Source organism: Gymnoscopelus microlampas (genome assembly GCF_963454915.1).
Source record: "Gymnoscopelus microlampas genome assembly, chromosome: 4".
Classification (NCBI taxonomy): Eukaryota; Metazoa; Chordata; class Actinopteri; order Myctophiformes; family Myctophidae; genus Gymnoscopelus; species Gymnoscopelus microlampas.
Genome location: NC_139941.1, coordinates 23,705,386 through 23,733,281, shown reverse-complemented (window position 1 = coordinate 23,733,281; position 27,896 = coordinate 23,705,386). Strand labels below are relative to the sequence as shown.

The 27,896-nt window shown below is 40.9% G+C and overlaps 3 protein-coding genes across 7 annotated transcripts; all 3 read left to right on the top strand.

Moving 5' to 3' along the window:
* Positions 1–351: 351 nt before the first annotated feature.
* Positions 352–3,953, top strand: LOC311044032 (uncharacterized protein; the record flags this gene model as incomplete). The annotated part of the gene is made up of 6 exons (XM_084055454.1): positions 352–465; positions 933–1,040; positions 1,568–1,821; positions 2,079–2,226; positions 2,763–2,831; positions 3,202–3,953. The coding sequence occupies 6 exons, from the start codon at positions 352–354 to the stop codon at positions 3,232–3,234; spliced, it is 726 nt and encodes a 241-aa protein (XP_083911580.1). The 3' UTR covers positions 3,235–3,953.
* A 4,636-nt stretch (positions 3,954–8,589) lies between these two features.
* On the top strand, positions 8,590–12,431 carry prxl2c (peroxiredoxin like 2C). Its single transcript, XM_084054319.1, has 6 exons — positions 8,590–8,846; positions 10,046–10,114; positions 10,288–10,341; positions 10,491–10,596; positions 10,800–10,934; positions 11,862–12,431. Exons 1-6 carry the CDS (start codon positions 8,667–8,669, stop codon positions 11,990–11,992), a joined length of 675 nt encoding a protein of 224 aa, XP_083910445.1. The 5' UTR covers positions 8,590–8,666; the 3' UTR covers positions 11,993–12,431.
* Positions 12,432–12,750: 319 nt separating this feature from the next.
* cdc14b (cell division cycle 14B) lies at positions 12,751–27,290 on the top strand. 5 transcript variants are annotated; one of them, XM_084054695.1, is made up of 16 exons: positions 12,751–13,013; positions 15,426–15,516; positions 17,102–17,177; positions 17,401–17,493; positions 17,591–17,667; positions 17,781–17,847; positions 17,941–18,003; positions 18,093–18,180; positions 18,445–18,675; positions 19,384–19,522; positions 19,676–19,841; positions 19,986–20,083; positions 25,052–25,099; positions 25,204–25,326; positions 25,601–25,724; positions 26,404–27,290. In XM_084054695.1, the coding sequence occupies exons 1-16, from the start codon at positions 12,905–12,907 to the stop codon at positions 26,425–26,427; spliced, it is 1,617 nt and encodes a 538-aa protein (XP_083910821.1). In that variant the 5' UTR covers positions 12,751–12,904; the 3' UTR covers positions 26,428–27,290. The 5 variants fall into 5 exon arrangements, with proteins under 5 accessions (XP_083910821.1, XP_083910819.1, XP_083910822.1 ...); XM_084054693.1 differs by having other exon boundaries at positions 25,601–25,742; XM_084054694.1 differs by lacking the exon at positions 12,751–13,013 and adding an exon at positions 14,855–15,151 and having other exon boundaries at positions 25,601–25,742.
* The last annotated feature ends 606 nt before the right edge of the window (positions 27,291–27,896 follow it).

Sequence of the window (27,896 nt, the reverse complement as noted above, 5' to 3'; positions counted from 1 at the left end):
ATAATTAAATATTCGAATACTTTTTCACTCAGCATGACATGTTTTATGGTCATGATTCACCAGGAGCCTGGATGGCTTGGTTCCAGCCTTAAAATAATTTATATAAATATTCCTGGAAATCTCTGGGGAAAGTATTTTCTATCTGTAGCACCACAACATGGCTGCCACTGCTATGCCCTATGGTTAAGGTGGTTAAACTGATTTTGATACTATATTGTGCTGGGGGCCGTAAACGGTTACAATTACTCACACTCAGAGTTACAAACAGACAAATGAATACTACTGTGTAAATTACTAACTGTATATAATGTTCCATGCATCTTCAACCGCTTATCTGGAGTCGGGTTGAGGATGCAACAGTTCCAGCAGCGAGTTCCAGACTTCCTTTTCCCTGGCAACATTAGCCACTTCATCCTGAGGTTTCCCAAGGTGTATCCAGCGTGGGGATATAACTACTGGTTCTTGGTCTCCTCCCAGTGGGACGTTCCCAGAGGAGCACCCTAGGGAGATGCCCAGAGGAAGCATCTGTACTAGATGCCTGAACCTTTTCCACGTTAAGGAGCAGTGGCTCCTGGCTAAGTATCATTTGATTTTTTTCAAATCAAGTGTTTACTTCAAAAATATAAATATAGAGTTGCTGTCGGGCAGAAAGCTCTTACCGTATCTCCATATTTTAACTTTTTGTGTTTTCTTTTTGTAAATTTAAGGCCCTATACTTGATCATACTAAAGCGTCACACAGTATCAAAAATAGCTGATCTGCAAGCTTGTCGATCTGCTGGTTTTGATACTTTTGAATCCTGAAAAGTTTTGGACATGTGACTGAGGTTTCCACCCTACAGAGATGACATATGCAATGGCTTTCTAGTTCTTGCACTTCAATGTATGAAGGAAATAAGCTTAATGTACAAATGTCTACATTTTCTCCCATAGAATGCTGCAGCTGCCAGCTTCACCTGGACTTCTGCCCTGATCAAGGACCCCAACAACCCGTTGAACACCAGGGTGGTTCTGAAGAGAGTTTGGACCGAGCGCCTTCAAGTAAGTACAGCCATATACTACCTGTTGTGGAAGTAACTAAGTACATTTATTCAAGTACTGTACTTCAGCACAATTTAGAAGAATCTTTTTTACTCTACTCGAGTATTTCCATTTTTCAATACTTTTACTCCACTATGTTTCACAGCCAAATATTGTACTTTTTACTCTACTACAGTTATTCTAAAATGTAGTTACTACTTTGTAGATTTAAATTATTATAAAAAGAAAATGCATTAACCCTATTCTAAACTAATATACAATCTACAAGCTCACAACGAGTCACGATACGACGTGCTGTGAGCTTGTAGACTGCCTATTTTCGGAAGAGAAAATAGGAAAAGAGAACCTCTTTCATGTCTCTGTAAGCAGGGACTTGAAGAAAGCATCCACAAGTTTGTCTGTAGGATAAAATATTACACAAAAAACACGTCTTTAAAAACAAAATTCAATGGACTTCTTGCAGTTTCATTTATTGAAGGAAATGAGCCCAAGTTACAACTATGTATGTCTGTCATTTCCTCACACAGGACGCTCAAGACAACTGGACGTGCACCTTGGTCGATGACCCCCAGAATCCCAGGATGACACTGAGGAAGGTGCCAGTGAAGGATGCTTCACCGGGAGAAGCACCCAAACAGCCACAGGTGAGCTGGTTTCCATGTTTGACCGACGATTCAGACATGGAAACTGACTCCTCTGTTTCTCCTCCCCCACAGGTCACCACCAGGAAGAGGATTACCGTTGCCAAGAAGAAGCGAGGACCCACGACTGGTTGGATGAAGTATGTAGATGCATCTCGGTCTCTTGTTCTCATGGTTTTGATATTTTAATACATTTGTTTTCTTGACCACAAATGTGTAAGAATATTATTCAGATAGCATGTTGTATAGACAGATGCTATGTCCATTGTTTACCTGGAATCCTAGTTTCTTTGAGGCACTACATTGTTCTCTACACTGTATTTATGTGACTATTTACCTTGTTTATTGACTGGAGTTAATGCTCACGCTGCTTATTCCCATCTCACACTTTTTGCAGGAGTATGCAAGGCTTCCTCCAGCAGAAGAACACCTGTCAAAGCAAGTGCAGCAATGTTTGGCCCAAAAAGGAAATCTGCCTCGGAGAATGCTGCCAAGGAGTCCACTGCAAAGGAGAAAGGCCACCACCAGCCAAACACCACTTTCTGGTAAGTACACATTTACTACAGATCTCTAAAATAGTGGAATTAAGTGAAATTACTTAGCATCAGTTACCTTGTATCTAGTTAGACCAGTCATCCATCTTTGAAGAAAATGAAGGTTGCATTTTCTTACTATTGGTTGACGTTGGTGCTTGATCTCATAAAAGTCCAAGAGTTGAGAGTATCTCTTTGCCAAAAATAGCCAATCTACAAGTTCCCGACGCGTTGTGAGCATGTCAAATTTCTATTTTTGCCGAATGCTTTCCCCAAACACCATTTGCTGTGTTTATGATGTGTTTATGAATTTAGTTCATGTGGTTAAGCTGCAAGCTGAGACGGGGGGGAGCATCCATGAGTTTGTCTGTAATTATGAAATAGTTAAAAACCGTGTTGCCTGTTGAAGTGACCTGATTGACCAGTATTTTGGTTTCTGTGTACATTTACCACCACTAACCTCCACTTAAAACTATGTCTGAAGTTTATTTAGTTTAATTTATGAAGGAAATCAGTTAAGTTACAAATCTCTACATTTTCTCAAACAGATCGATGAAGATTACTTCTCCATCAGAAGGACGTGCATGGATGCATGGTGCAGGATGGTTCGGAGGAAGGTGAGTTGGCAAAATGTTTTTCAATTTCTTTAAGGAGGGAGCTTACCGACATATACGAGCACCATACGGAGCTTCATTTTAAGTCTCTGTACATATTGGTAAGCTCCCTCCATGATGAAATTTAAATACAAACGAGGATACAATATTGTTATTAAATGTTGAGTTGTAGTTATACAAAATATTTAGAACATTTTGTGGCTTGCATAGTTTGAATACGTAATGTGTAACTAGTAACTATCTTTATGGCGAGACAACTTACTCTATGTATTATTTATTAAAGTGGTTTTAATTAGCAAGATGTTTTTTCGTATTGTAGACGAGAAAGGGCTGGACGTTGATACTAACACTGTTGTTTCTTCTCCATGCACAGAGACCATCTTCTGCCGACGTCGCCACCAAGTGACCTGGACCCAGCCAACGATGAAGGTTGTCTGCCAAGCACTAGCCCCATTACGAATACGAGATGAGGTTCCACTGGGCTGGCTACCGGAATCGGTGGAACACCGGCAAAGGGTCCGTGGATTACCTTTTTCGCCACATCATATCCAAAAACTAAAGGTTGTCCCCTAATTCTACAAATGTTTGAGGATTTTGCGGAACCCCATTTTTTTTTTAGAACTGGGCGAAACAACCGTTTAAATCGCCTATTTAGTCAGCCTGTGACGATGTTTCCCATTCAACCCGGAAGAACCCCCTACGTCAGGTGCCAGTACTGCTCCCGGTTCGGCTACAATGGAAAACATGGCCACAGGCTGACTAAATAAACGGTTGTTTCGCCCAGTTCTAAAAAGTTAGGGTTCCGCAAAATTCTCAAACATCTGTTGAATTAGGGGACTACCTTTTTTTTTGTTTTTGGATACGATGTGGCAAAAAAGGTAATCCACGGAACCTTTGCCGGTGTTTCACCGTTTCCGGTATCACTAGCCAGGCCAGTGGAACCTCATCTCGGAGCTGTATGGCGGAGGGAGAGGTTCGTAATGGGGCTAGCCAACCACCGGACTTCAATCACCGCTCTCCAGGATCTCCAATTATCCCCGAACTTCAGGACTTTGAGCCACACTGGCATTGATGGACAGTAATGAAGGACATTTACTTGAGTAGTGTACTCGAGTACATTTTTGTTTTTATTTGCAAGCACTTTCACTCCCTTTTGACCCCTTTACATTTCTAGGAAGTGACACTTGGATCTTACAAAATGTATTTGTATTAACAACTTATGCCCTTTTTTTTATTTTAGTGAAAATAGCCGATCTACAGGCTCCCAACACGTTGCACTGCTACGGCGACGCGCTGGGAGCTTTTCATTTGCTATTTTCACTATTTCTGAAAATGTATTTTTTTTGTTTTCTTGAGATGTTTTATATTTAAATACAGCCATGTAATGGTATTAGAAAGAGACTGTAGTTTTGAATACCGGTACTTGAGTATTTACTAGATATTTAGGTTAAGTTCTTATGGGACACCACTGCGAGATGGGTCCTAGTCTTAGACAACCAGTCACCCTTTTCTTTGAGTAGTATTTTACAGTAATGCTTTCATCTTTTGTTTTAAGTAAACGTCAACCATTGTAAATAGTCATGTTGTTAAACTGGGAACAGTTCTGTAAATAATAGTGTTGTTATATTATTATATTGACTATGGTTTAATCTTTTATTTTGTGCATGAAAGCATGCTTTCTTTCATCGCATAAACAATTTTGATTTAATCTTTTATTCTCTTGTACATTAAGTATGTTTTCATCTATTTTGTACATTGAATATTCTTTTTTGTTGTACATTCAGTACAGTATCTTTTCTTTACCGTATCTAACAGTTGTAGTTGTTTACATTTTTATATGTTGTGTAATAAATTATATATTTTGTACCATTTTATATCAAGCTTCATGACTTCATTTTCTTCTCTTCCGTGTGAATATAAGCTATGAAAAGCTCTTCATTCTAATTACTGAGGATTGACAATATCAAGTGTAGAAAAATGTCAGTAAACAAAATTGCATGTGAAGGAATGCTGCAAATTCAAATAGCCAAAATGTCTGCCATACATTTCTTGTGATTTCAGTTCATGCTCATTTGCATCAAATAAGAAATATCTACCACATTGACATAGTCTGACATTTTATGATAGTTAGGTGAGGTCAATATATAAAATGAATAACACATTGATGGTATGATCTCTATTAACCAATTAAACCCCACATGGGAAACTGGAGTCCCTCAGGGCTCAATAGTAGTGTATTTTCTGTTGTGGGGAAAGCTTTTGCTGAAAATAGCCGACCGACAAGCTCACAATGCGCCACGTCACGTTGTGAGCTAGTTGATATGCTATTTTCAGTGAAAGCTTTCCCCACAATACCGATGCCGGGGTTTGGTTAAATTCTGTGAGTTTTCTCTATTCCCTTGACTATCAACACTTCTGTCTTTAATCAGCTGGAAGAGGTGAACAGTCAATGAGGAGTGACTGACAGAGGCCCATTAGCACAGGGGCCCTTAATGAAATGCACACACCTAAGATTCATGTTTTTCATTCAAACACATTTTGTGACAAAAAAAGTGCTGCCCAGATGATGAGGTGAAATTTGGAACTGTGCCAAACGCTGCCTCCTTCCTCAATAAAAAATGAGTGTAATATTCTTGTTTGTAGAATAGGTGAGCTTTTTTGTTTGTTTTGAGTGCGCCCATAACGTCCTTCAATCCTTACCATAACCTTAACCCCACTAAACCATTGGTTCTCAAAGTGGGGTCTGGGGACCCCTGGGGGTCCTTAGGGGGGTTCTAGGGGGTCCCCAGCAAAAGTAGTTAATATAGGGTCACAATCATTTTAACCATTTTATCCATTTATATGTTGGCTATTCAAAAATAGCAGATCTACAAGCTCACAGCACGTCACTTTGTGTCGCTCTGCGAGGATAATTTTGAATAATTGTAATTTCTTTTTTACATAAATCTTCTTTTCTGGGGTTCACAAAACCTTTTCAGATTGGGGTCCGCCAAATACATAATGAGTTTGGGTATCCTTGAAGTTTGAGAACCACTGCACTAAACCCATGTTTAAACTCAACTTGCGGCGTCTGTCGCTTAGTGGGTAGAGAGACCATTTAGTAATCACAAGGTCACTGGTTCACCTCCTATGAGAGGTGGCACTCTCTTCCTACACACACACAGTTTGAGGTGCTAGGTTGCCACGTGCTCCACCCCTGCCACCTATGAGCCTGGCCCAAAACAGTGTGGTGACACTACACCAGGAAGTCTTTTATCAGGATTTAGGTTCTCAATGCCAAGGTGACCTTGACTCGATCCTGAAATTCTCAGCCAAGAAGGAGACAATATTTTATACAGACTTTGAGAATTCATCAAAATGATATTGAACTTTGGTAGGTCCACATTTTGTTGACCATCTTTATCTGTTGTTATATGCTCTGTGATCGAAGAACTGAAGTAGGCCCCTTTTCCACCCTCCTCTTTGCTATTTAAATAATGTATACATTTAATATTGATATTACCCATGGTCATACTTGCAAACCTCCTACGAACCATAGAACCTCCTATGCCATCTCCACCATGCTACAGTAAGGTCTCTATTGTCTGAGGAGATTGAGCCAAGGTGGTTCCATCATCACCTGCACAGTCTCTCATCCACCAGCAGTATCTTGACTCCAAAGGGGGTCTAGTTTCCATCACCATAGGACCACCCATTCTAACCTGCTGCGCTTGTTGCCATGTGATACAGTACAGACTAGAATCAGATTCAGAAGCACATCATTCACAAACAAGGGGTACATGAGGTCATTTCATGTGTATATAGTGCAGTGTCAACCCTGAACCCACCATTAACATTTAGTAACTTGGTGAACATTTAGAGAGCAGTGAGTGACATTGATGAAGTACATGATGGATGAACAGGAGAAACAGGACTCCTCTGTTCTTTACTAAGGGTGTGATTTTTTTTCTTTTAACAAATGTGTATGTGTCACAGTGTCAGGGAAAATAGTTAGTTATTGTCACCATTTCCTTTCTGTCCACCTAATTTCTTCAAACCTTGCACTCATCCAGGATACTGCCTAACATGTACTTACTACAATCTTTACAACTGCTACCATTAGTCCATACAATTAACATACTTTAGTTTTTACAAATTACAAGAATTTACAGATTAAAAAGTGCATCAAAAATATATGGAGGGGAATGACAAAAGGCGGCTTCAACTAGTCCAGTGGTGTAAAGTAACGAAGTAGCCTACATATACTCAAGTACTGTACTTAAGTACAATTTGGAGGTGACTCATGACTCTGAGGAAGGTCGTAAGACCGAAACGTCAGTCTATTTTTGTTACTTGCACCGCACTAAATAAAAAGGCCTAAATTGTCCGTGTTGCTCCAGCGTTCCTCTCTTCTGCTACTATTATATCCCTACTCTTGTGACGCACCGGACTGGCCGTTTAAGGCTGAGGCGCAACGGTAGAATCCCTTTGTTTACAATTTGGAGGTATTTTTGTTTCACTGGAGTATTTCCAATTTTCAGTACTTTTACTTCTACTCCACTAGCCTACATCTCAGAGGCAAATATTGTACTTTTACTCCACTACAACTATTTGAAAACTTTAGTTACTAGTTACTTTGTAGATTTTGATTATTATTGCAAAACATACATCAACCACTTCAGCCCTATATTTTGGCCGTTTGAAAATAGCCGATCTACAATTTAAACTCACAATACCTCCCGAAGAGAGGCATTGTGAGCTTGTACAGTAGATCGGCTATTTTCAAAAGATGTTTATACAAACTTGTGAAATGGGACATTTCTGCATGATGAGTACTTTCTACTTTTGGTACTGTATCACATTTTGATACCAATACTTTTGTACTTTCACTCAAGTACATTTTGATTACCGGACTTTTACTTGTAACATGGTATTTCTACATTGCAGTATTGATACCTTTACTTGAATAAAAACATTTGAGTACTTTTTCCACCACTGGAATTTGGGAATGCTCGCCTCAGGGCCCTTGTCAAATCTCCTCACGTAGACGTGACGTTTTGAGAGTCCTGGGAGAAGTATGCGCCTGAGCAGCGGTTCTCAAAGTTGACTCTCAGGCTTCCTTTAGTTTTAGGGGGTTCTAAATTGACCCTTACAAGTCTGTAACTCTGACAGTGTACAAATGGAACCGGTTCCATTTGTACACTGTCAGAGTTAAAGACGGGGTGATTTTCAGTGATCCCCCCCCCCCCCCCTAAAACATAATCATCAGGTATTATGGTTATACTAGGAAGAAGATTTTTTTCAAAAAAGTGTACAGAAATTGTTAAAATTATGTTTTTATGTGGACACGCCTCCAGTTCATTAAGTATAACTGGTTCTCACCTTAGCACCTCCTCCACCACCTTAGCACCACCCACCTGTCCTAGTCCCTCCTCCTCCTCATGCCCACACCTGTTGTGTTATGATAATGAGGGGGAGGGTATGTTTTTACTATGTCACTAAAGAGCTGTTTCTCTATTGGCACGTTTGACCCTCAAGGTTTCAGCCTCCAGGTAGAAACTCAAAATAGTCAGAGAAGACATAAAACACCATAAAAACACCACCAGGGGAATTAATGAAGTTCTATCAACCTCATAGACACATGAAAAACAGAAAAAGTGCAAAACCATGGCACCACCTCTTTAAGGGGAGACCTTGAAATGCAAACTGGGCGTGAACTCTCTTCTCCAGACCTGGAGTCAGTTCAGGCTTCAAAGGCAACTCCCAAAATAGTCCCTGTTCCCTGGTCTACAAGGAAGGGCGTCTGTGGAAACAGTCAGTAGCACACTGTAACTGTAGCTACTTCACTCCAGCAGCACCATGGAACACGTCCCACCAATAACTCGACAAGTTACTAAGGACGATCGCGAGATTCACAGACCTCCTGTCAACATTCACCTCGAGGATGTTCAAGACTGTTTGATTTACGACCGACATGGAGTTTCTATTCCGTTCAAGGAAATATATCAACTCAGGAAATCTGTCATTATTTTCGTCCGGGTGAGGACAGTTTGTATAATTCAACCTTCCTTGATGTGAGAAAATGAGTAGCCGCCTAACATGCCTAGATGCGCTGTATTATAATATTTTATTTCTAAGTCGAAAGAGCTTAAACTTAAAGGTAAAGTATAAGTGAACTTCAGCCTCGCTACGCAGGTGTTAAAGGAATGATGCGAGATCAGGAAATTCGGGACCTTAGGTGTAGACGGAGGAATAAACATCATTTTTAGTGGTGGAAAAAGTACTCACATTTTTACTGAAGTAAAAGTATCAATACTGCATTCTAGAAACACTCCGTTACAAGTAAAAGTCTGGTAATCAAAATGTACTTGAGTAAAAGTACAAAAGTATTGGCATCATCAAAATATACTTAAAGTATCAAAAGTAATCATTATGCGGAATGTCCCGTTTCAGTTATCATACGTGTAAAATGTATACAAATGGCAATATTTTGCCAAAGAGCTGAAGTGGTTAATGTATGTGTAGTGGCAAACTAACCACAACTAATTGCCGCTGAGGGATGGTGTGAAGCTTTTCCAAACGCGTGGTGTTGAAAGTAAATCAGGTCTTTTCTTGAGTGCATTTACGGATGTTTATTTAGATTGCAGGATGATATTTATTTAGCAAAACAAAAGCCGGGTATTTAACTGTAACAACTAACTGTGATAAGGAAATAAACAGAAAATAACTCAAAACAAACAGAAAACAAACAAAAACACGCACGGTTGAAAAACTGTGTGGCTTCCCTCTGGTGATTCCCAATCCCTAATGCTGTGCACTTGTGACATTCTCAAATAGTAGGCTGTACCTGAAATTGGCTGAGTCCCCGCCTATGCCCAGATCAATTCAGTAATATCACAATATCACAGCACCTTCATATACACATTTTAAAATCATCAAATTGGCTGCAACAGTATGTATGTTTTGTAATAATATTTAAAATCTACAAGTAACTAGTAACTAATGTTTTCAAATAATTGTAGTGGAGTAAAAGTACAATATTTGTCTGAGATGTAGTGGAGTAGAAGTATTGGAAATTGGAAATACTCAACTCAAGTAAAGTACAAATGCCTCAAAATTGTACTTGAGTGCATGTACTTATTTACTTTCCCCAACTGATCATTTAAGACCAAATATATCAGTCAGAAAAACTATTATGAATGCATCTATTCATTGTTAAATTGTTTTCCTTCCAACAGAATTTCTTGTGCTACAGTTGCAAAGAATACGTGGAGGATTTAAGTAAAATACCAAGTCATACACTGAAGGTATGTGACTGACTTGTCTTGCTAATTTATTTGTATTTATTTTATTTAGTGTATAGCCTACATGTCTATTAAATGTAAGCATTTATCATAAGTGGTAGGCCTATCATTACATACAGTAGACTAGACTTCAATGTTTAGTTCAATAACAGCAGTTTTCTTTTTTCTTTTTTCAGGATGCTGGCATTAGGCTGGTTGTGATTGGACAGTCTGGTCCTCATCATATAGAGGTAGGCTATGTTTATCTTAATGGTGCAGTTATTTATAATGGCCTTTCTTAACCAGCAAATGTTATTGCATTAATAATTGATATTGAGGGTAATTACACTTTGAAGAGAACCATAACCATTTTCTTACCACACTTCCTCTCTGTGTGCAGTCATTCTGCTCACTGACAGGGTATCCTTATGAGATATATGTGGACCCAGAGAGGCACCTTTATAAAAAGCTTGGGATGGAAAGAGGAGAGGTGTTTTCAGATTCAGGTAATTCAGTATTGAGATGTCCATTACAGTTGATCACTTTATTCTCATCATAGATAACTAAGTGTGTGTGTGTGTGTGTGTGTGTGTGTGTGTGTGTGTGTGTGTGTGTGTGTGTGTGTGTGTGTGTGTGTGTGTGTGTGTGTGTGTGTGTGTGTGTGTGTGTGTGTGTGTGTGTGTGTGTGTGTGTCTGTGCACAAGCGCAGCACACCCTAGTCCCCATGTAAAGTCAGGTATTTTGGTGGGTCATATGAAAAGCTTGTGGAGGGCCATGACAAGTCCTATCTTCGACTTCCAGGGAGATCCTCATCAGCAAGGTGGAACACTCATAATAGGACCAGGTATATTTTCTGCAATTGTCTGCTGCTCTCTCTGCAACTCTGCAACGGCTATTTATTCTTCCTTCTGCTGCATGAATATATATTATGTAAATCTTCCGTCACTAATTTACACATCCATTATTTGTCTGTATATTCTATGTTCTGTATATTATATTTTTTGGCTGCAACATATATAGACGTAATGTCCTATGTCAATAACCAGGGAAGGTGCAATTCTACATTTTGCAGTATATTCTGCATATCCTCGGTCTCAGGGAAGGTCCAATTCTAATTCTAATGGTCACTCACCATGCTCTTTACAATGTATAACCTACTACTGTATTACTTACTACTAGTAGTAGTAACTCATACCTGTATTATAACTTATATATATGTATTACCTACTTATATATTATACTATATGTTCTATTTTGCACTATTGGATATTACTTGTAGCACAGTCTGCAGTTTCACTGCTCAAATACATATGAGCAACAAATAATGTCTTTGAATCTTGAAATTTCTATATCTTTCTTTGTGAAGAAGCTATGTTCATACTTGAGACGGATGCAGATAGCAGATAGCCAGATGACACAACAAAAAGACTCCTACACACTGTCTATAGTTATAATAAACAATTTAGTAGAACACAAATATATTTTGGTCCTCACACGTTCATCGAGCAGAAACACATACTGTATGTATATTTGTCTTTCTAAAAGGACAGTAAAGAAAAAAGACTATAATAACACTGGAGAGATGCAGGAAAGAAGCTGAGGCATTGGTCTAAAGACACGGCAACACTGTTGAGAATTCTGTATGTGCATTCTGGTGTATTTATGCACCTTGGAGAGAACCACAATACTGTCGTAAATCAACTTGAACCTGAGCAATATGTTTTAACATGCACCTTCTCCCTCTCCTTCTTGATCTCTCTGTCCTCTGCAGGTTCTGATGTTCAATTCTCCCATTTTGACATGAACCGCATGGACCACATGCCCATTAACTGGCTCCTGCAGCTTGCTGGAGTACAACACACTCTGGACTTTAATAATAAGCCCAAGGTCATTCATGTGTAGCCGATGATAGACTGCACAGTCTATGTACGTACATGTCAGCCTGCTTTTGTGCTCTGCAGCTCCTCTGCATGCTATCAATCCTCTTTTATGAGGTGTACAGGGGAGTGTTTGTACAATGCATATATATATTTATGTGTGTGTGATGGTTCTGATGTCCTTCTTCCTGCTAAGAGGTATTAACCTTTCCAATCTTCCCACTTCGAGTGTGATTTTGGAGGGATATGAAATTATCTTTTTTACAATTGTTTTGAAATGTAATTGTTTATGGAATTGCACAAACTCTGGCCAAATGTTAAAAAAAATATATTAAAAAAAATGTTTTGGGGGGGGTACCATAAAATGGATGTGTCATGCTGGTTTATACTTCTTTGTCAGAATAATAGTGGAAGCCCTCATTTCAAAATGGTAAAAATGGCCTAATGTCAGAGAACTAGCTATATATGACACACCTCTCAGCTCATTTTGTAAATAAAATGTTGTTCTTCCCTGTCATGTGACCATTTGTTAATTATTGGAAGGAGCAAGAGATAGTAAACAGGAATCTGTGGTACAGGCAGGCATCCATCCATCCATCCATGGTGCAGTGAGTTGCATGATGGGTTTATTGGGTTATCACCATGTTATGTGCAGGCAGCGGCTTTGAACAGCGAAGGGTGGGCACTGGACAAGCAGATAACTGAAGCCTGATACGTCACATGCATGCAGGGGATTCAGAAAGCACAAACTTGCTCTGCTCACGCAGACGTCACCACAGGAGAGAGGCTGGAGGAGAAGAAGAAGGCAACCGTTCCTCGGATGACAAGCGCAGCCAAAGGGGATGACAAAGTGATAATGCTCTAAATCCTGGGACGATCTGCAGTGGCTGACGGAGCTAATCGGGAATGTCGGCATCAATGCGCGCATGAAACCAAAATGAAGCGCAAAAGCGAGAGGAGGCGACCCGAGTCTAGGAAAAAGCGCTGTGCTGCTGCTCACAGCTCAGAGGCGGAGCCAAAGTGTGATATTTACATTGGCATAACAGGTAAGAGACTGCGGAACGAACCCAATGAACCCAGTGTTGACCACCACCACCAGGGATACTGAGACGTGCACAGCCGGCCGCACGCTAATGCATCTTTTTTAGTTCAGATCATATTTCATATTTGTATTCATTTTCGTTTCTTTTCAAATAGATATATTGTTTGACCTAAAATGGCGACACCATCTGTCCCCTATCGTCAGTGCATTCAGAATCAGGACTTGGCTTTGCGTCATTTTATTTTACCACCTGACCTTCCGCAGTCTGTAGTGGAAGAAAATACTGAATGGTTGGAGGTTTATAAACATCATTTTCTCGTGTTTGATCTGAGAGTGAATCGAGTTATGTTAGTCGTATCCACCGTATGGGCCTATCTATCGGAGAGAAAGACTGGCTGTAAGCTCAGTGTCATTGATTGTATGTGTCCTCCCGAGGGAACATTAACAGAACTTTCCCTTGTTGTCTCATGTTTGTGATCATCTGGAGCAGCAGCAGCACCAGTGTTGCCATGTTTTGTGAGAGAAATAAGCAACGATGTCTAGGAAAACAAGCCCAAAAGAAGCAACTATGGCCATATGAGCACTTTATCAGCGATTTGAAAATAGACGATCTGTAAGCTCACAAGGCGTCGCAATGTGACGCCTTGTGGAGCTTGAAATTGTAGATCGGCTATTTTCTAACAAATCTTGGAGAAAAAAGTGAAACATTTTGAATATTTTTCGAAATATTTTAACAACACAAATCTGGTACAGCAGGGGTCAGTGGACAAATACATATTCATTTGGGGGTCCACCGTCCTTGACTACTTGAAAATGTTCGAGAAACACTGGTTTAAACAACATTTTGCCTTAGGGAAACAAGCCCAAATAAGCAACTACACTTCAGAAACAAGACCGAAAATCCGCAACCCTGAACCCGCAACTACCAATATTTACAAGCAACTTAACAGAAAATCAAGCCCAAAGTCGCTTTTAATAAGCGGACATGGCAACACTGGCAGCAGCAGAAAGGTCTGGATTTCTGAAAGGGAGGTTCATACAAGTAGAGAGCAGGCCTGTCATTGGTCCATTCATTATCCTAGCAACCGCCTTGGCAACGTTCCCACAGCCTATCATATGTCTCCTGTGCAGAACTTTAAATTGTAAGACCAGTGTTGCCAGATGTTGTGGAGAAACAAGCAACCAGGTCTATGAAATCAAGGCCAAAAGAAGCGAGCCCTTTGCCCTTTAAACACAATTATACATTGGTTATTTGAATATTGCCGATCTACAAGCTCACGACGCGTCGTGATGCGACGTTGTGAGCTTGTAGATCTGTTATTTTCAAAAAAATCTTGATGAAAATTTAAAAAATGCGGAATATTTTTGAAACATTTTAACAACACAAATCTGCGGGCTGGTTTTCATATGGGGGTCCGCAGACAAATATATTAATTTGGGGGTCCTTGACTTGGAAATTAAACACTGGTTAAAACAACATTAGGAAACAAGCCCAAATAAGCAACTTCACTTTAGAAACGAGCCTGGAAACCTAGCCTGATTATCAGCCTGAAGCACTCAGAGAGTGGGCGGGGTCTATGGTCTGGAACCAGGCTACCGAAAACCCGCACCCCGCAAACTACCAATATTTACAAGCAACTTTACTTAAAAACAAACCCAAAGTCGCTTATAATAAGTGGACTTGGCAACCCTGTGTAAGACACAGGGTGAAGCTTGATTGACGGGTAAACCCTGCAACGGGGGAAGCGCCCTCGATCCCTCTCAGCCAATGGCCTTGCGCGACACAGTTTGACGGTTGCAAGGGGCGGGTTCTGACGGAGTTGGTTGTTTTAGCCGAGTGCGCAATAACGCTCAGCTCCCTCCCTCCTCCTCAACCCTGCTGCTCTGTAACTTTCTCCAGCTAGAGTCAAGTCGATCATAGCGTTAAACGTTTTGATTTGCTCAAGGTTTCTATTTTACCCTTTGAGTAAACGCTATTTTGAGCGTGCAATTGTAATTTCGGGTTTTTAATCATTGTGCGCGCGCGCGTTCACGAGGAAAAACAACGCATGCATTGCATTGCATTACCAGACGGCATGTTCAAAACTGCACCCAAGATGACCGCTGACGAGCTCTCGTTTAAAAGTGTCGAGTTCATCAAAGGTAAGTTTGTTGCCAAAACATTTTCGGGTGCGTTCGAAAATACAGCACTGAGCGCACTGGCCAATACAAACTAATAGGCGAGTGTGCTCCGGTGCGTAATTTCCGAACGCACCCGAAGTTGTTGTTGTGTGTGCGTGTGTGTGTGCGCGTGTGGCGCGTGCGTGCGTGCGTGCGTGTGTGTGTGTGCGTGTGCGTGTGCGTGTGCGTGTGCGTGTGTGTGTGTGTGCGCGCGCGCGCCTATAATTGATTGCCTCCTGATTTGTGTGTGTTCCAGATAAGCTGTGCTTTGCCATACTAAAGCAGAAGATCAAAAGCACAGCTGAGAGACATTGTTTCTGCATAGACGATGAGCTGGCATATGAAAAGTAAGTCGAGAGTCACATTCCAAATATAGCTCTGGAACATGCTGTTTTGTATAGGATTATGGTCAGTTATGGAAGAAGTATCAATACTGCAATGTAGAAGTACTCTATTACAAGTAGAAGTCCCCGTGTTCAAAATGCACTTGAGTAAAAGTATCGGCATCAATCAAAAGTAGAAGTACTCATTGTGCAGAATGTCCCGTTTCTCAAGTTCAAAATGTATAAAAAATCTTTTGAAAATAGCCGATGTAGATCTGCTATTTTCAAATGGCCAAAATATGTATATGGCTGAAGTGGTTAGTGTGCTTTGTAATAATAATCAATCTAGTTACTAAAGTTTTCAAATAATTGCAGTGGAGTAAAAGTACAATATTTTTCTGAGATATAGTGGAGTAGAAGTAAAAGAATTGAAAATTGGAAATTAAGTTAAAAAAAAATACCTCAAAATTGTACTGAAGTACAGTATTTAAGTAAACATATTTAGTTACTTTACACCACTGTTTATGGTTATGATTAGTGTATGGCCTTGCTTGTGTTGTGATGTTTGTCTCACATATGACACTAGTGAAAAGGGCGGACAATGCTTAATACACGCCTTGTGTTGTTGAGCTCATCTGACACCTACATCTCTCCAGAACACTGGAACTGGTTTGAGCACTTTTATGCAGCAAAAAAATGAAACGATGGACTTAATGCTTACTAACAGGGAAATTGCTCATAACTTCAAGAGAAAATCTGTTTTGCTCCATGTTTTTTTTTTTTATTTAAGAAATGTCTATTTATTTTTTGAAAGATTTGTTACACCAATCTATAAGAATTTGCTATAGTTGATGTGTCATAGTCTTTATCACTGAACAATGACTTAATTGTCTGCTACTGTACTGTACTACTTTACTTAACTATGGACGTTTGGATTTGGTGTTGGCAGAATGACAAATATCCACATAAAAACATCAAAGCAAGTGAAGTTTCCGAACTTTTTGTGGGCAGTTTAGTTGTCATTGCTGCAGTAGCAGTTTCAGGGCCTGTGGGACAGAGAAAATGCTGTTTCAATGAACTCGTGTTGAAGGTGGATACGGCATAGGAGGATATGAATGACCTTTTGTACCCAGTATTTATGCCTGTGATACAAAAATGTCCTCTAATCTTTCCAGCTTTTTTGTCTTGTCCCAGTTGACCCAATATTGCAGGTGCTTCCTAATATAGTCTTTACCCTGTCAGTTTTTTTCTTTTTTTACTATACAACTCTCGAGTTGGTTGAATATATCCTGCAAAGTGACAAAATCACAGCATATCAGGGGCGCCGATAGCCCAGTAATTAGCGTACCACATAGGCTTAGGCCTAACCGTGATTCCCAGACCGGGAGGACCTTTACTGCAAGGTATTCCTCGACACTCTCTCCCTGTGTCCTGTCTCTACACTGTAGCTATCGATGAAGGCAAGAAAATCAGTAAGCGCCCCCAAACAAATCACAGCATGTCGAAAGAAAAGCCACCCTGACTACCTCTCTCTCTCTCTCTCTCTCTCTCTCTCTCTCTCTCTCTCTCTCTCTCTCTCTCTCTCTCTCTCTCTCTCTCTCTCACACAGCTTCTATGCGGACTTTGGCCCCCTTAACCTGGCTATGTTTTATCGCTTCTGTTGCAAGCTCACAAAGAAGCTCAAGGTAAAAAAACCTACTGCGTTATTATTTGCACTCGGTGAAAGGGAGGACGACAGGACAGTCCAGGAACTTCAATAGCCATAGCAGTCAAACTGACATTCTCACACAATGGACTGTTCCAAACATATTAGATTGTGACAAAAAAAATCTAAATCAATTTATGTACACGTTTACATTGTTTAATGGCAGGAATCAGCACTCACTGCATTTTCTTTTGTTGGTACAGTCCATTACACATGCCAGGAAGAAGATAATATTTTATACATGTGGAGACCAAAAGAAGCAAGCCAATGCTGCCTACCTCATTGGCTCATATGCTGTAAGTATTGTGCACCTAAGGTTTGTGTGCTAAATTATTGAAATTATTACAGTCACAATCAAGAGAAATGTGTTAAACTGGTGACTTGTGTTTGAAGGTAATGCATCTTCATATGATGCCAGAGGAGGCCTACAGTCTGCTGGTGTACAGGAACTACGCATACCTTCCATTCAGGTAACCACACACACTAACACACATTCTGGTGAGGATATTAAGAGAGAGGGAGAAAAGGCCCTCAGAACAGCCACACTGAGAATGATTGTCAAGATGTTTTGTGTTTTTCACAGAGATGCTTCATTTGGAACCTGCATGTACAACCTGAACATTCTGGATTGTCTACGTGCTGTCCACAAGGTATGGCCCTTGAGTTACAAAGTGAACCTTTAAATAAATAAATAAATAAATAGGCATATCATGCTTCTAACTCTCAATAAACACTTTTCCAAGGCTTTGCAGTTTGGCTGGCTTGACTTCTCCAACTTTGATGTAGAGGAATATGAACACTATGAGGTATGAAACGATGTGTTCTGAAGTTGTTTGTATAGCCTTTTAGGTAGGGGTATTTGTTTTTTAACCTTTTTGTCCCTTTATTGCTGCAGAGAGCAGAAAATGGAGATTTCAACTGGATCATTCCTGGAAAGTTCCTTGCATTCAGTGGGCCTCATCCGAAAAGCAAAATTGAGAATGGTGAGTTAAACAAACATTGAATCGGCTGCACCATGGCAAAAAAAAAAAAAAAAAAAAAAAAAAAAAAAAAAATATATATATATATATATATATATATATATATATATATATATATATATATATATATATATATATATATATATATATATAAATGTAATTGCCTACGTGCAGACTTCAAATACAGTATGTGTTTAGTCTCTGAATGGATTAAATTGGCCTTTTTGTCTACGAAATGTTGGATATACTGTATGTCTCTCCCTCCAGGGTATCCTCTCCATGCTCCCGAGGCATACTTCCCCTACTTTAGGAAACACAATATCACCAGTATCATTCGTCTCAACAAGAAGATGTACGACGCCAGACGTTTCACAGACTCAGGATTTGAGCACCACGACCTCTTCTTTGTTGATGGAAGCACGCCAAATGACGCCATCGTCAGGAAGTTTCTCAACATCTGTGAAAATGCAGAAGGAGGCATTGCCGTCCACTGCAAAGGTGAGAAACAGCCAGCAAAATTGACCTAACTCCCTCCCCACCCAGTCGCCAACACCATTGGTCTGATAAATGGTCTGCATCAGAGCTTTTCTCACTAAATAAACACTTACAGGTTGTGGCATAACGTCTGCTTTATCATAATTTCCCCCTCTTTCATCTTCAACCAAGCATAAGACATCAATGTCATTTGTTCCCTTGAGTTTTGATTATGGTTTCCAGGTGTGTCCATAGCATTCGCAAATTAACTGGGTCAATTTGGTTCCATTTGTACACTCTCAGAGTTGCGTTCAGGAAAGCAGTCCAGTACAGCAAAAACATGTTTCTATTTAATTTCCACTTCTCATAGTAGGCCTACTGATTAATGAGTTATGTGTGGGCAGGCGGCGGATCTATATCTCGGAAGAATAATGAAATCGGGCGGATGGCAGGTAGATGATTAATTTGTACGTGTGGATTCAGGTGACGTCAGAGCCCCTCTGCGCATCTCTAGTATGGGATGCTGCATTGGATGTTTGCAACCCTCTTGGAAATGGTATACTACTGTAAGTGAAAGCAGACTGAGAATGTCAGTCTCAATTTGCCCTCTCAAGTGTGTTTAACCACCCGCTGCACTGGTAAACCTTTACCAAGATGAGTGAAACATCTCAGTGACTTATAGGACGATTCCTGTCGATAGACCGTTGTAAACAACTACAGCTGTGTTTTCAGCTGGCCTGGGGCGAACCGGCACTCTGATTGGCTGCTATATGATGAAGCATTACCGCCTGACAGCTGCAGAAGCCATCGCATGGATTCGAATCTGCCGACCAGGATCTGTCATCGGGCCTCAGCAGAACTTTGTCGAGGAGTAAGTCTTTGTTAAAGGCTCATTTTATTTAGTTCATGTCATGGCCAGCTCATTGCACTGCCAATTTCTACTTCCTATTACCTTGAAATTGAAGTTTTGGCATGGAAACGAGGAAGACTTTACAGCATGGTCGGTTCTAATTGTGTCTGGCAGCAAGCAGAACGATATGTGGGTAGAGGGAGACGTGTTCCGGGAGAAGACGATGAACGAGCCGGAGAACGGCAAGATGGCGGTCACCAGGATCCTGTCCGGGGTCGACGACATCACCATCAACGGGAACAACAAGAACAACACACCCAATAAGGAGGAAGCCGAGCTGGTGAGTTCTGAGAGCGATCCTGTGCTCTTGTTAAACTACCACGAGTATGGTTTCTTCACATGACTTCCATGAGCAGTAAATAGGCTATTGAATGACTCATCAGTCCTTGCCCTTTGTGTCTGTGTTGTGTTGGATCATGTTCAGTACAACGATGAAGAAGAGAGGAATGGTCTAACACAGGGGGACAAACTGCGGGCCCTGAAGAGCAAGAGGCAGTCCAGGTCATCCACAGGCTCGCTGTCGTAAGTATTCAAGCTGCCTGCAAACTGCCATCATGAGTCATCACTTTGGCTTGTTCAGTACACTGAAGTAGCACCTAGGCATATCCCTATAGGCATATAACAATTATTTGGTTGATATTGTAAAAACCCAAAGAGGTTACGTAATGATAGTACAATCTGTTCTTTCTTTTGTTGTACAGTTTGAATTCTAGGGTCCATGCATACTTTTATTTTGTCATTCTTTCACCATTGCCTTCATCCACAGTATGACTCATTAGATTTAGTATAGCTCAGTGTAGTTATAGACATAATGTTTTGGGCATGGCTACTTAACTTTATCCGATATATTGCGCTCTCTTCCTAATACCATGATTTAGATACAGTATATATGATGTGTTTAGCACTGAGGCAGCATCTCAGTAATAATACAATAACTCCCTTACTCTATATACATAATATATTGTGTAAAATAAGTGCATAGTCTGCACACTATTTCATTTTAATTAATTTTTGGCAAGTCAATATAGGAGGGGAAAAATCTGTCCATTATTTATATTTTTTTATGGCTGAATTAAAAGCTCACACCGCGATGTGTTGTGAACTTGTAGATCAGCCATTTTTGAAATCATCTAGAACATTTCTGTGGTTAAATGGTTAAGGATGGACATTGGACAATAGATACGACATTTTATAGAGCAAGGAGTGGAAGACAAACTTGCTTGGAGAGTTGGATGGAGGTTGTCTTTGCTGATGTCAAATCTACAACAATGGAGATGCCTTTTTTGTCAAATACTGGACTTACAGAAGCCATACTGATCTGAAATGTAAATACACTACAGTATGGAAGTTGAACATCTAACGTTACGGCCATATGTATTTTCCTGCCCACTTTGATTTGAAGAGGGGGAAACAAACTAAAATGTAAACCAACTTGACCTATACAGTATATCACACAACTTTAAATCATAAGCTGTGTCTGTTCATCAAAATCTGTGAAGGTGACATGGACACAATATATTTACTTACTATGGTATGTAAATCATTATACTCAGGCAATTGCATGGCAACGGCCCTCCAGCAGGAGGCACTGTATTGCAGTTACGACCATGAAGTTAGACACTTTGTGGCATGGATCATGTGGAGGAACCACTTTGAATGTAATTATGTCCCTGTTCAAACAGCCATGTCAAAAGCAGACCTGTGCCAAGAGTGTAAAAACCCAGATCACTTGTGCCTGAGTGAATTCAGCTATTGACCATAACGGTGGCCATTTTGCTCTTAATTCATCGGGAATGCATCCCCCGATTAACCCAATTAGACCGGGAAAGAATTTGTGTCATTTTAAGATTTCTTTGGCTATAACAAAATAGCAGATATACAAGCTCATAGCACGTACGAGCTTGTAGATCTATTATTTTTGAAAAATTGTGAAAATATGTGCAAATCTTTGAATACATATTTTTTTAAGGCAAACATTTATCAAATCTTTGCTTCTGGGGATTCTACAAATATCTTCTAACTCCTACAGTTTTTCGAAAAACGTATGTTGCTACATCAGTGGTGCTTTTTCATGTCAAGGACCCCCAAAATTATATGTATTTTGCCACCGACCCCCATCTCGAAATATGTTGTTCCAGGAACCCCCAGAAGCAAAATTTTAGTTAAAAATGTTCGCTTTAAAAATATATCTATATTCAAATATTTGCACAAATGTTGAAGATTTTTCAAAAATAGCAGATCTACAAGCTCATAGCGCGGCACTCGGTGCCGTGCTATGAGCTTGTATATCTACTAGTGATGAGCGGGTCGGGTTTTTTCATGACCCGCCCCGCCCCGCGACGGAACCCAACCCGCCTCGCGAAACCATATATAAATCTATGGCTCAACCCGCCCGCGACCCGCGATTTCTGTAAAATCATAATCTTCAAGTAGACACCCCAAGTGTATTCAAACTGTTTTATTGTTATTCTTATTCTTATTAGGAATAAAGACAAAACAAGAGTCTTGTGATTTTTTTTTTTGCGTGTGAGAGCGGCTGACCCGCTCTCCCGCAGCCGCATAATTGCCTCTGAAATCCTGACTCGACCCACCCGCGCCGCGGGTTGACCCGCGGGTTACGGGTCGGCCCGCTCATCACTAATATCTAATATTTTTGAATAGCCAAAGTATAAAATATGGATAAAGTGGTTACACAGATGCGTTCGCCGTTTGAATGGGTTAAGAGCAAAATGGCCATCATGTGAATATGGTTGGGCGCCAGCATGGCTGTGGATGGTCGACATGCCTCTGCCTGTGTACCTACATGGCTTTGGCTTTTGTTATCCCATGTCAGGCAGGCGGTAGTGTTCTGCTGCAATCTCATGGGTACGGCGTGGCCGGTGTGTTGCCTGCCGTTCAAAAGATAGCAGACAGAGGCAGAGAAAGAGTGGGGCAGAGGAAAAGAGACAGAAAGAGAGAGGATATGAGGTTTTGTATGATGGAGGTAAGTGCATGTCACTTCCTTACTAACTGACATCCTCTTCCTGTAGCCCCGGTTGCTATGCCAGTGAATGGTATGGCTAACGGTATGGCTGACTGCCTTATTTTGGGGGTGTCTGTGGTGTAACGCCTGACTTATGCTTCGTCGCATGACCGTGTCGCTTGACAAAACTTTCCACTGAAAAGCTTGTAACAAGTCATGACACCTTTTTTTTTTTCAGTTGACACGGTTGTCGGACGAAGTATAAATTAGCCCTAAGGCGGGTATGCAGTCAATGGATGCACCATATGACATATGACATGCGCTATCGACCACTCTTTGACACAGGCTGAGTTGCTCTGCACTGAAATCTACGCATATCTGAGATATCTGCTGATTTAAAGGAAAGCACTCCGGTTCAGTACTCATGCACCTGCACTAGCTGGTCAACTGATCACGGCTCCAAAACGAGATCTTGATCAATTGACTAAGATGATTTAGTGCTTGGCTGGCACTGCTGACATGGCGCTTCCCATGAAAACACCACTCGGAAGAGAAACGTTTGATTTTTGTAGCTCTTGGTCGACTATAGGTACTTCGTTGTTGGTTTTAGTAGCCATAATGTGCTTGTCAAAAGTATTGTATCTGTATGTGCGCATAGGTTTAATAGGTAACCTAGAAGGATAAGGCTTATCCTTCTAGACACAGAGGTGTTGATGGTTTAATGTGTGGCTTCATGTGGCATTGTTCAAAGATGGCATGACAAATAACCCCATTTCAAATTCTAACCCCAGTTTGACAGAGTGGCCCAAGTTATTTTCTGTTAAAGAGAGACTGTAGAGAGAGATGGGGATCAAAAATGGATCCCTCAATTGTCAGAAGGGAGGTCAGGTTTGTTTGCATATCAGACCCAAAGACCTTATCAGCATACAAGATAACACAAACATCTAACTCCACCATCTGGCTCCAGTGTTTATTTTATGTTATGTAAAGTGCTGAATGCATGCTAAACACGCGGTGGCAGTATGTCTGACCTCTTCCCTTCTTGCATGGCAACAAGCATGAAAACTTATGAGACATGCATGAGTGCCGAATATGCCTGTGTTTTCAATTTGTGCAAACATGGCAGGGTTCAGCATTCATTCATCGCGTGGTTTCCCATTGCATCTGTGACTCGATGAGCAATCTGGGAACCCATCGGCAAAAAAAAGAATCCTTTGAATTTGCCTCTGGGGGCACCGCCCAATTCCCGGTGTAGAGACCGGATGTCGGCCCGTTCACTCTCCTTCAGCCCTCCTCTTCCGGTGGTGCTCCTTGTTTTCATCCCTAATAACAACAACTCTACACGTTGTAATGGGAGTTGCCGACAGATTCAGCTGCGGAGCTCTGAATCTGTCTTTAGAGATTACTCAATGAGTGGATATGTACCATCCCATGCTTTGTTTCCTCTCACATCCATATCTCTCCATGGACACAATTACACCATTGAGAACTATTAATATCGTATTTATTTGGTTGATGAATAGATGTCTCTAGTTACATTCTGATCAGCTGCATGCATCACTAGTGCATTATCGCTAATGCAGAAGCTTGGTGACAGACTGTAGGATCCAAGGCTCTGTAGCAGGTTTTTGATCTCATTCAATCCTGGTAGAAAAGCAGAACATCTGTGGGTTTCTATCCTGCCTTGGCATCTCTCGTCTCTCCATCCTTTCTTGTACTTTTTTCCCCTTCTTTTTTTTCTTTTGTTGTTACTTTGGATGTGTCCTTTCAGATGGCTGGTAGCCATGCTCATCCCTGTGTACCCTTGTCCTGTGGAGGACTACGTATGGCTTCCCTTCTTCCAGCCTGCATTTCTGTATAGACTTGTAAGGATTTCAATGATCTCTGCTGTCCGTCTGTAGCCCAAACCCCTATCCTGATTCCTGCCCCTTGTCACCCCCTGCCCCCCGGGAGCCCTGACAATGCTGTAAGTGAGCCCCACAACCATCCTCCCTCCCGCAACTCTACAAACCCCAATCCCCATCCGTTTTTGATTTATTGGTGATTGAGTAGGTTTTTTTTGTAATCAGTTTAAGAAACTGCACAATGTTCTCTCCCTGCGCCACATCACGGTCTCCCTGCGCCACATCACGGTCCTGGCATTCCCATTGTCCCACACTGTCACTGTTTAAGGGACGATTATGCCTCAAGAGACGACTGTAAAATTAGTTGGGGACAATTGATGGTGATCAACAGCATCACTTTGGTCTGTACTGATTTGCGGCAGCTCCTGGCTTTTCCTGTTGCATATTATATACTGTAGCTTCACTTAACATCCACTGTCTGCTGCAGCTGCACAAATGACTCCACTGCATTTTGAACTATAAATCCAAGTCTAATATAATAGTTTGATTCTGTGGTTGCTGGCTGCCTCTCTGTACACAGAATATATTCTTGCCTCCCTCATCTCACTGTCTCCTCCCAGAATATATTCATGCCTCCCTCATCTCTCCGTCTCTTCCCTTTTTCCTTGTTTTGTGTCTTTACAGACAGGAAGAGAACAAGATTCACACCAGGTCATCGTCGCAATCTCCGCGGTAAGTAAACTGTGTTGGGTGCACAATTTAGTTGCGCCACAGTGCACACAGAGTCAAAGTATGCTTCAAGCTAAACCTGCGCTTTGCCCCGGTCCCTGTCACAGGACCATCCTGCAGTCCAGTGGGCAGAGCTGTAAGGCTAGTGTGAACCCCTCAGCTCTGTCTGACCACTCAGACAGCAGGAAGCGGACCAGAACCTCACTGCCAGCAAACGGAGTAGTGGGCAGGTTAGTGGGGCAGGCACATCACACTACAAACAGTCTTCTACTACACCCAGAGATCTGTTGTTGGGATGGCAGCACAACTAAATGTGGCAATTTGTTTCAGTCCCCCATGGTACCTTGCATATTCAATTATATGTCATTTATCAGAATGTAATAGGAAATATAATTCATTAAGAAAATGTTTAAGTGGAGTTGAAGTGACTAAGAAGCTATAGCCACTCATGGAACCTGTTTTCTATTTAACTAAATTAATCACCCCCCTCCTTCCTTCTCCCAGTTCCCTGTGTCACACCAGACTAGCCAAGTCCCTAGGCAACTTGCATGTAGTGGCCAGTGACCCGCTATGTTGTGAGCCATGCGGCGACCGTAGACTCGCAACCAACACAATCAACCTAAACATGGTACACGCCCATCAGCAGGCAAGCTCTGTTCAGACCCCATGTGGAGTCCTACTTTTTTTAAATTATCCTCTGTTGTCAATCAAAAACGGGTGTAATCTGCTCAACACTAGGTGCTACATCTGCCACGTCATTCTGTACTACTGTCTGGTTGCTAGATGTTTCTCTACCGGCCCCTATTCTCCTCAACGGCTTCTTGCATGTCCTTTCTGATGAGGTGATTCTGGAGTATGATTGGCTATAGCTTCTTTGGTCTCTGCTTTCCTCACTTTGTCTTTCTGCCTTGAGATAATAATGGCTGCTTCGGCTGTGTCCTCTGTTGGCACTAATCGGATAACCTTGTCCATTTCCTTCTTTCTTCCTTTGTATGTATGTTTATTCTCTGGAACAGACACACTGTGTCCAGAGGACGAAAAGCTCGCTCCCCTTTGCACTCGATGCGCTTTTCCAGGCTCTGGTATCTACCTCTTCTATTCTTCACATTTCCATTTGTACCGTCTTTCACTCATAGGCTCTTTTGTATGTCATAATGAATTTGCTATCTGGAAAAGATCTTTGCAAACATACATTTAGTCAGTGGCAATTCAGGTTTTCGAAGTTCAAGTTTTATAGATGGAAAATAAGATACATGACGTTGATGTTTCTTAACTTTATAGTAATTGTGTCACGTTTGTCTTTGCAGCCACTCCATTCCCACAGCTGCTAGAGCACCTCTACTTCGTTGAGTCGGGGACAGAATATGCTGAGGAAATTCTTCAATTTGATTTTGGCCAAATTCAAAGGAAGGGATTGGAATTTTCATTTCATTCAGTCCTATATGTTTAGCTCATTGTGGATCAAGGGATTATGTTAAAGAAATGATCTTGTCTGTTTTGAAATTCAATAGTTATAATCAACATGTACAGCCAGATTGCCAATTCTTTCGTTTTAATGGTTATTTAATACAGCGTCATGCAACAAACACTGTCATAGCTTAATCATTGCCTGGTTGTTTCTATACTTGTTGCATGCATTAGTAATCCTCAGATTGATTCTGAACTGTCAGACCGTCATGTCAATGTGAATTTAGGACATTTTCTCCAAAAACAGGAAGCTTCTAGTCCCTGACATCAGGGGCATGTCCAGTTTAAATAATGTTTTGATGTTAACTTGCGCGAAGCTTTAGCTGATCTTTATGACCGTGCATAAGTATGAATGCATCTTTTCACTGGATGGACTCGCAATGCAAGTTTTCTGCCACTGACTGTTGCACCTAATGTTGCAGTACCGCGTGCATAATTTTTTTTATCTGCACCGCTACTAATATTTAGCTCATATAACATGTTTGTATTTGTCAATTTCTTGTGGCGCTTATTTTTCTCTTTAGCTGCTGTATTTTGAAACTGTAAATAGATGACTCATTTGATATACAGAAAAGTTTGTATTTTGTAAATATTTTGTACTACATGTTGGAATGAATCATGTTGTCAAATAGAGGTCTGTGCTTCTGTCAGGGCCATATATAATAGCCTATGTTCATAATGCACTAAATATCTGCTCAGAGCACATATGGAAACAGACTTTTTAATTAAAACATACAGTACTCCTCCCCTTTGTTTGGTTTTTGGTAGTCAGTTCTCATGCTGTTTCAAGATGTATTTTTAGCCCCAGGGCTCAATGGATGGCTGTGATGGGGTCGGCCCAACATTTATGCCCCTTGCAAACTGGCAGATAGCCATGGAATTTGCTGTGCTTCATGATCACCAGTGGATAAACTACTGATTTTGGTGACCCCATGGCCCTTCATTCACACTTGCTCAGATTTAATTTCCAAACCCATAACTGAAACTCATGGATTAAAGTTCTCACTCGCCAAGACTGATTTCAGTCATTTGGATTCCATAGAAGCCAGCATGTCTTCTATGGAAGCATGTTGCGCAGCAAAAAATAGCCGATCTACAAGCTCTCAATGCGTCTGCGATGCATTGAGAGCTTGTAGAAAGGCTATTTTTCGGTTATTTTAAGATTAGCGCATTTGAAGGCAGGAACAATATTACTAAAGCGTCCTAATTTTACATATTGTATTCATTGTTTAGGAATCTGCGCTAGTGTGTGTGTGGGGGATCCTTTCACAAGGTTTCACAAATCGCACGTTTAGGACATTTTCAGTCGTGAGATTTAATTTAGCTTTAATCC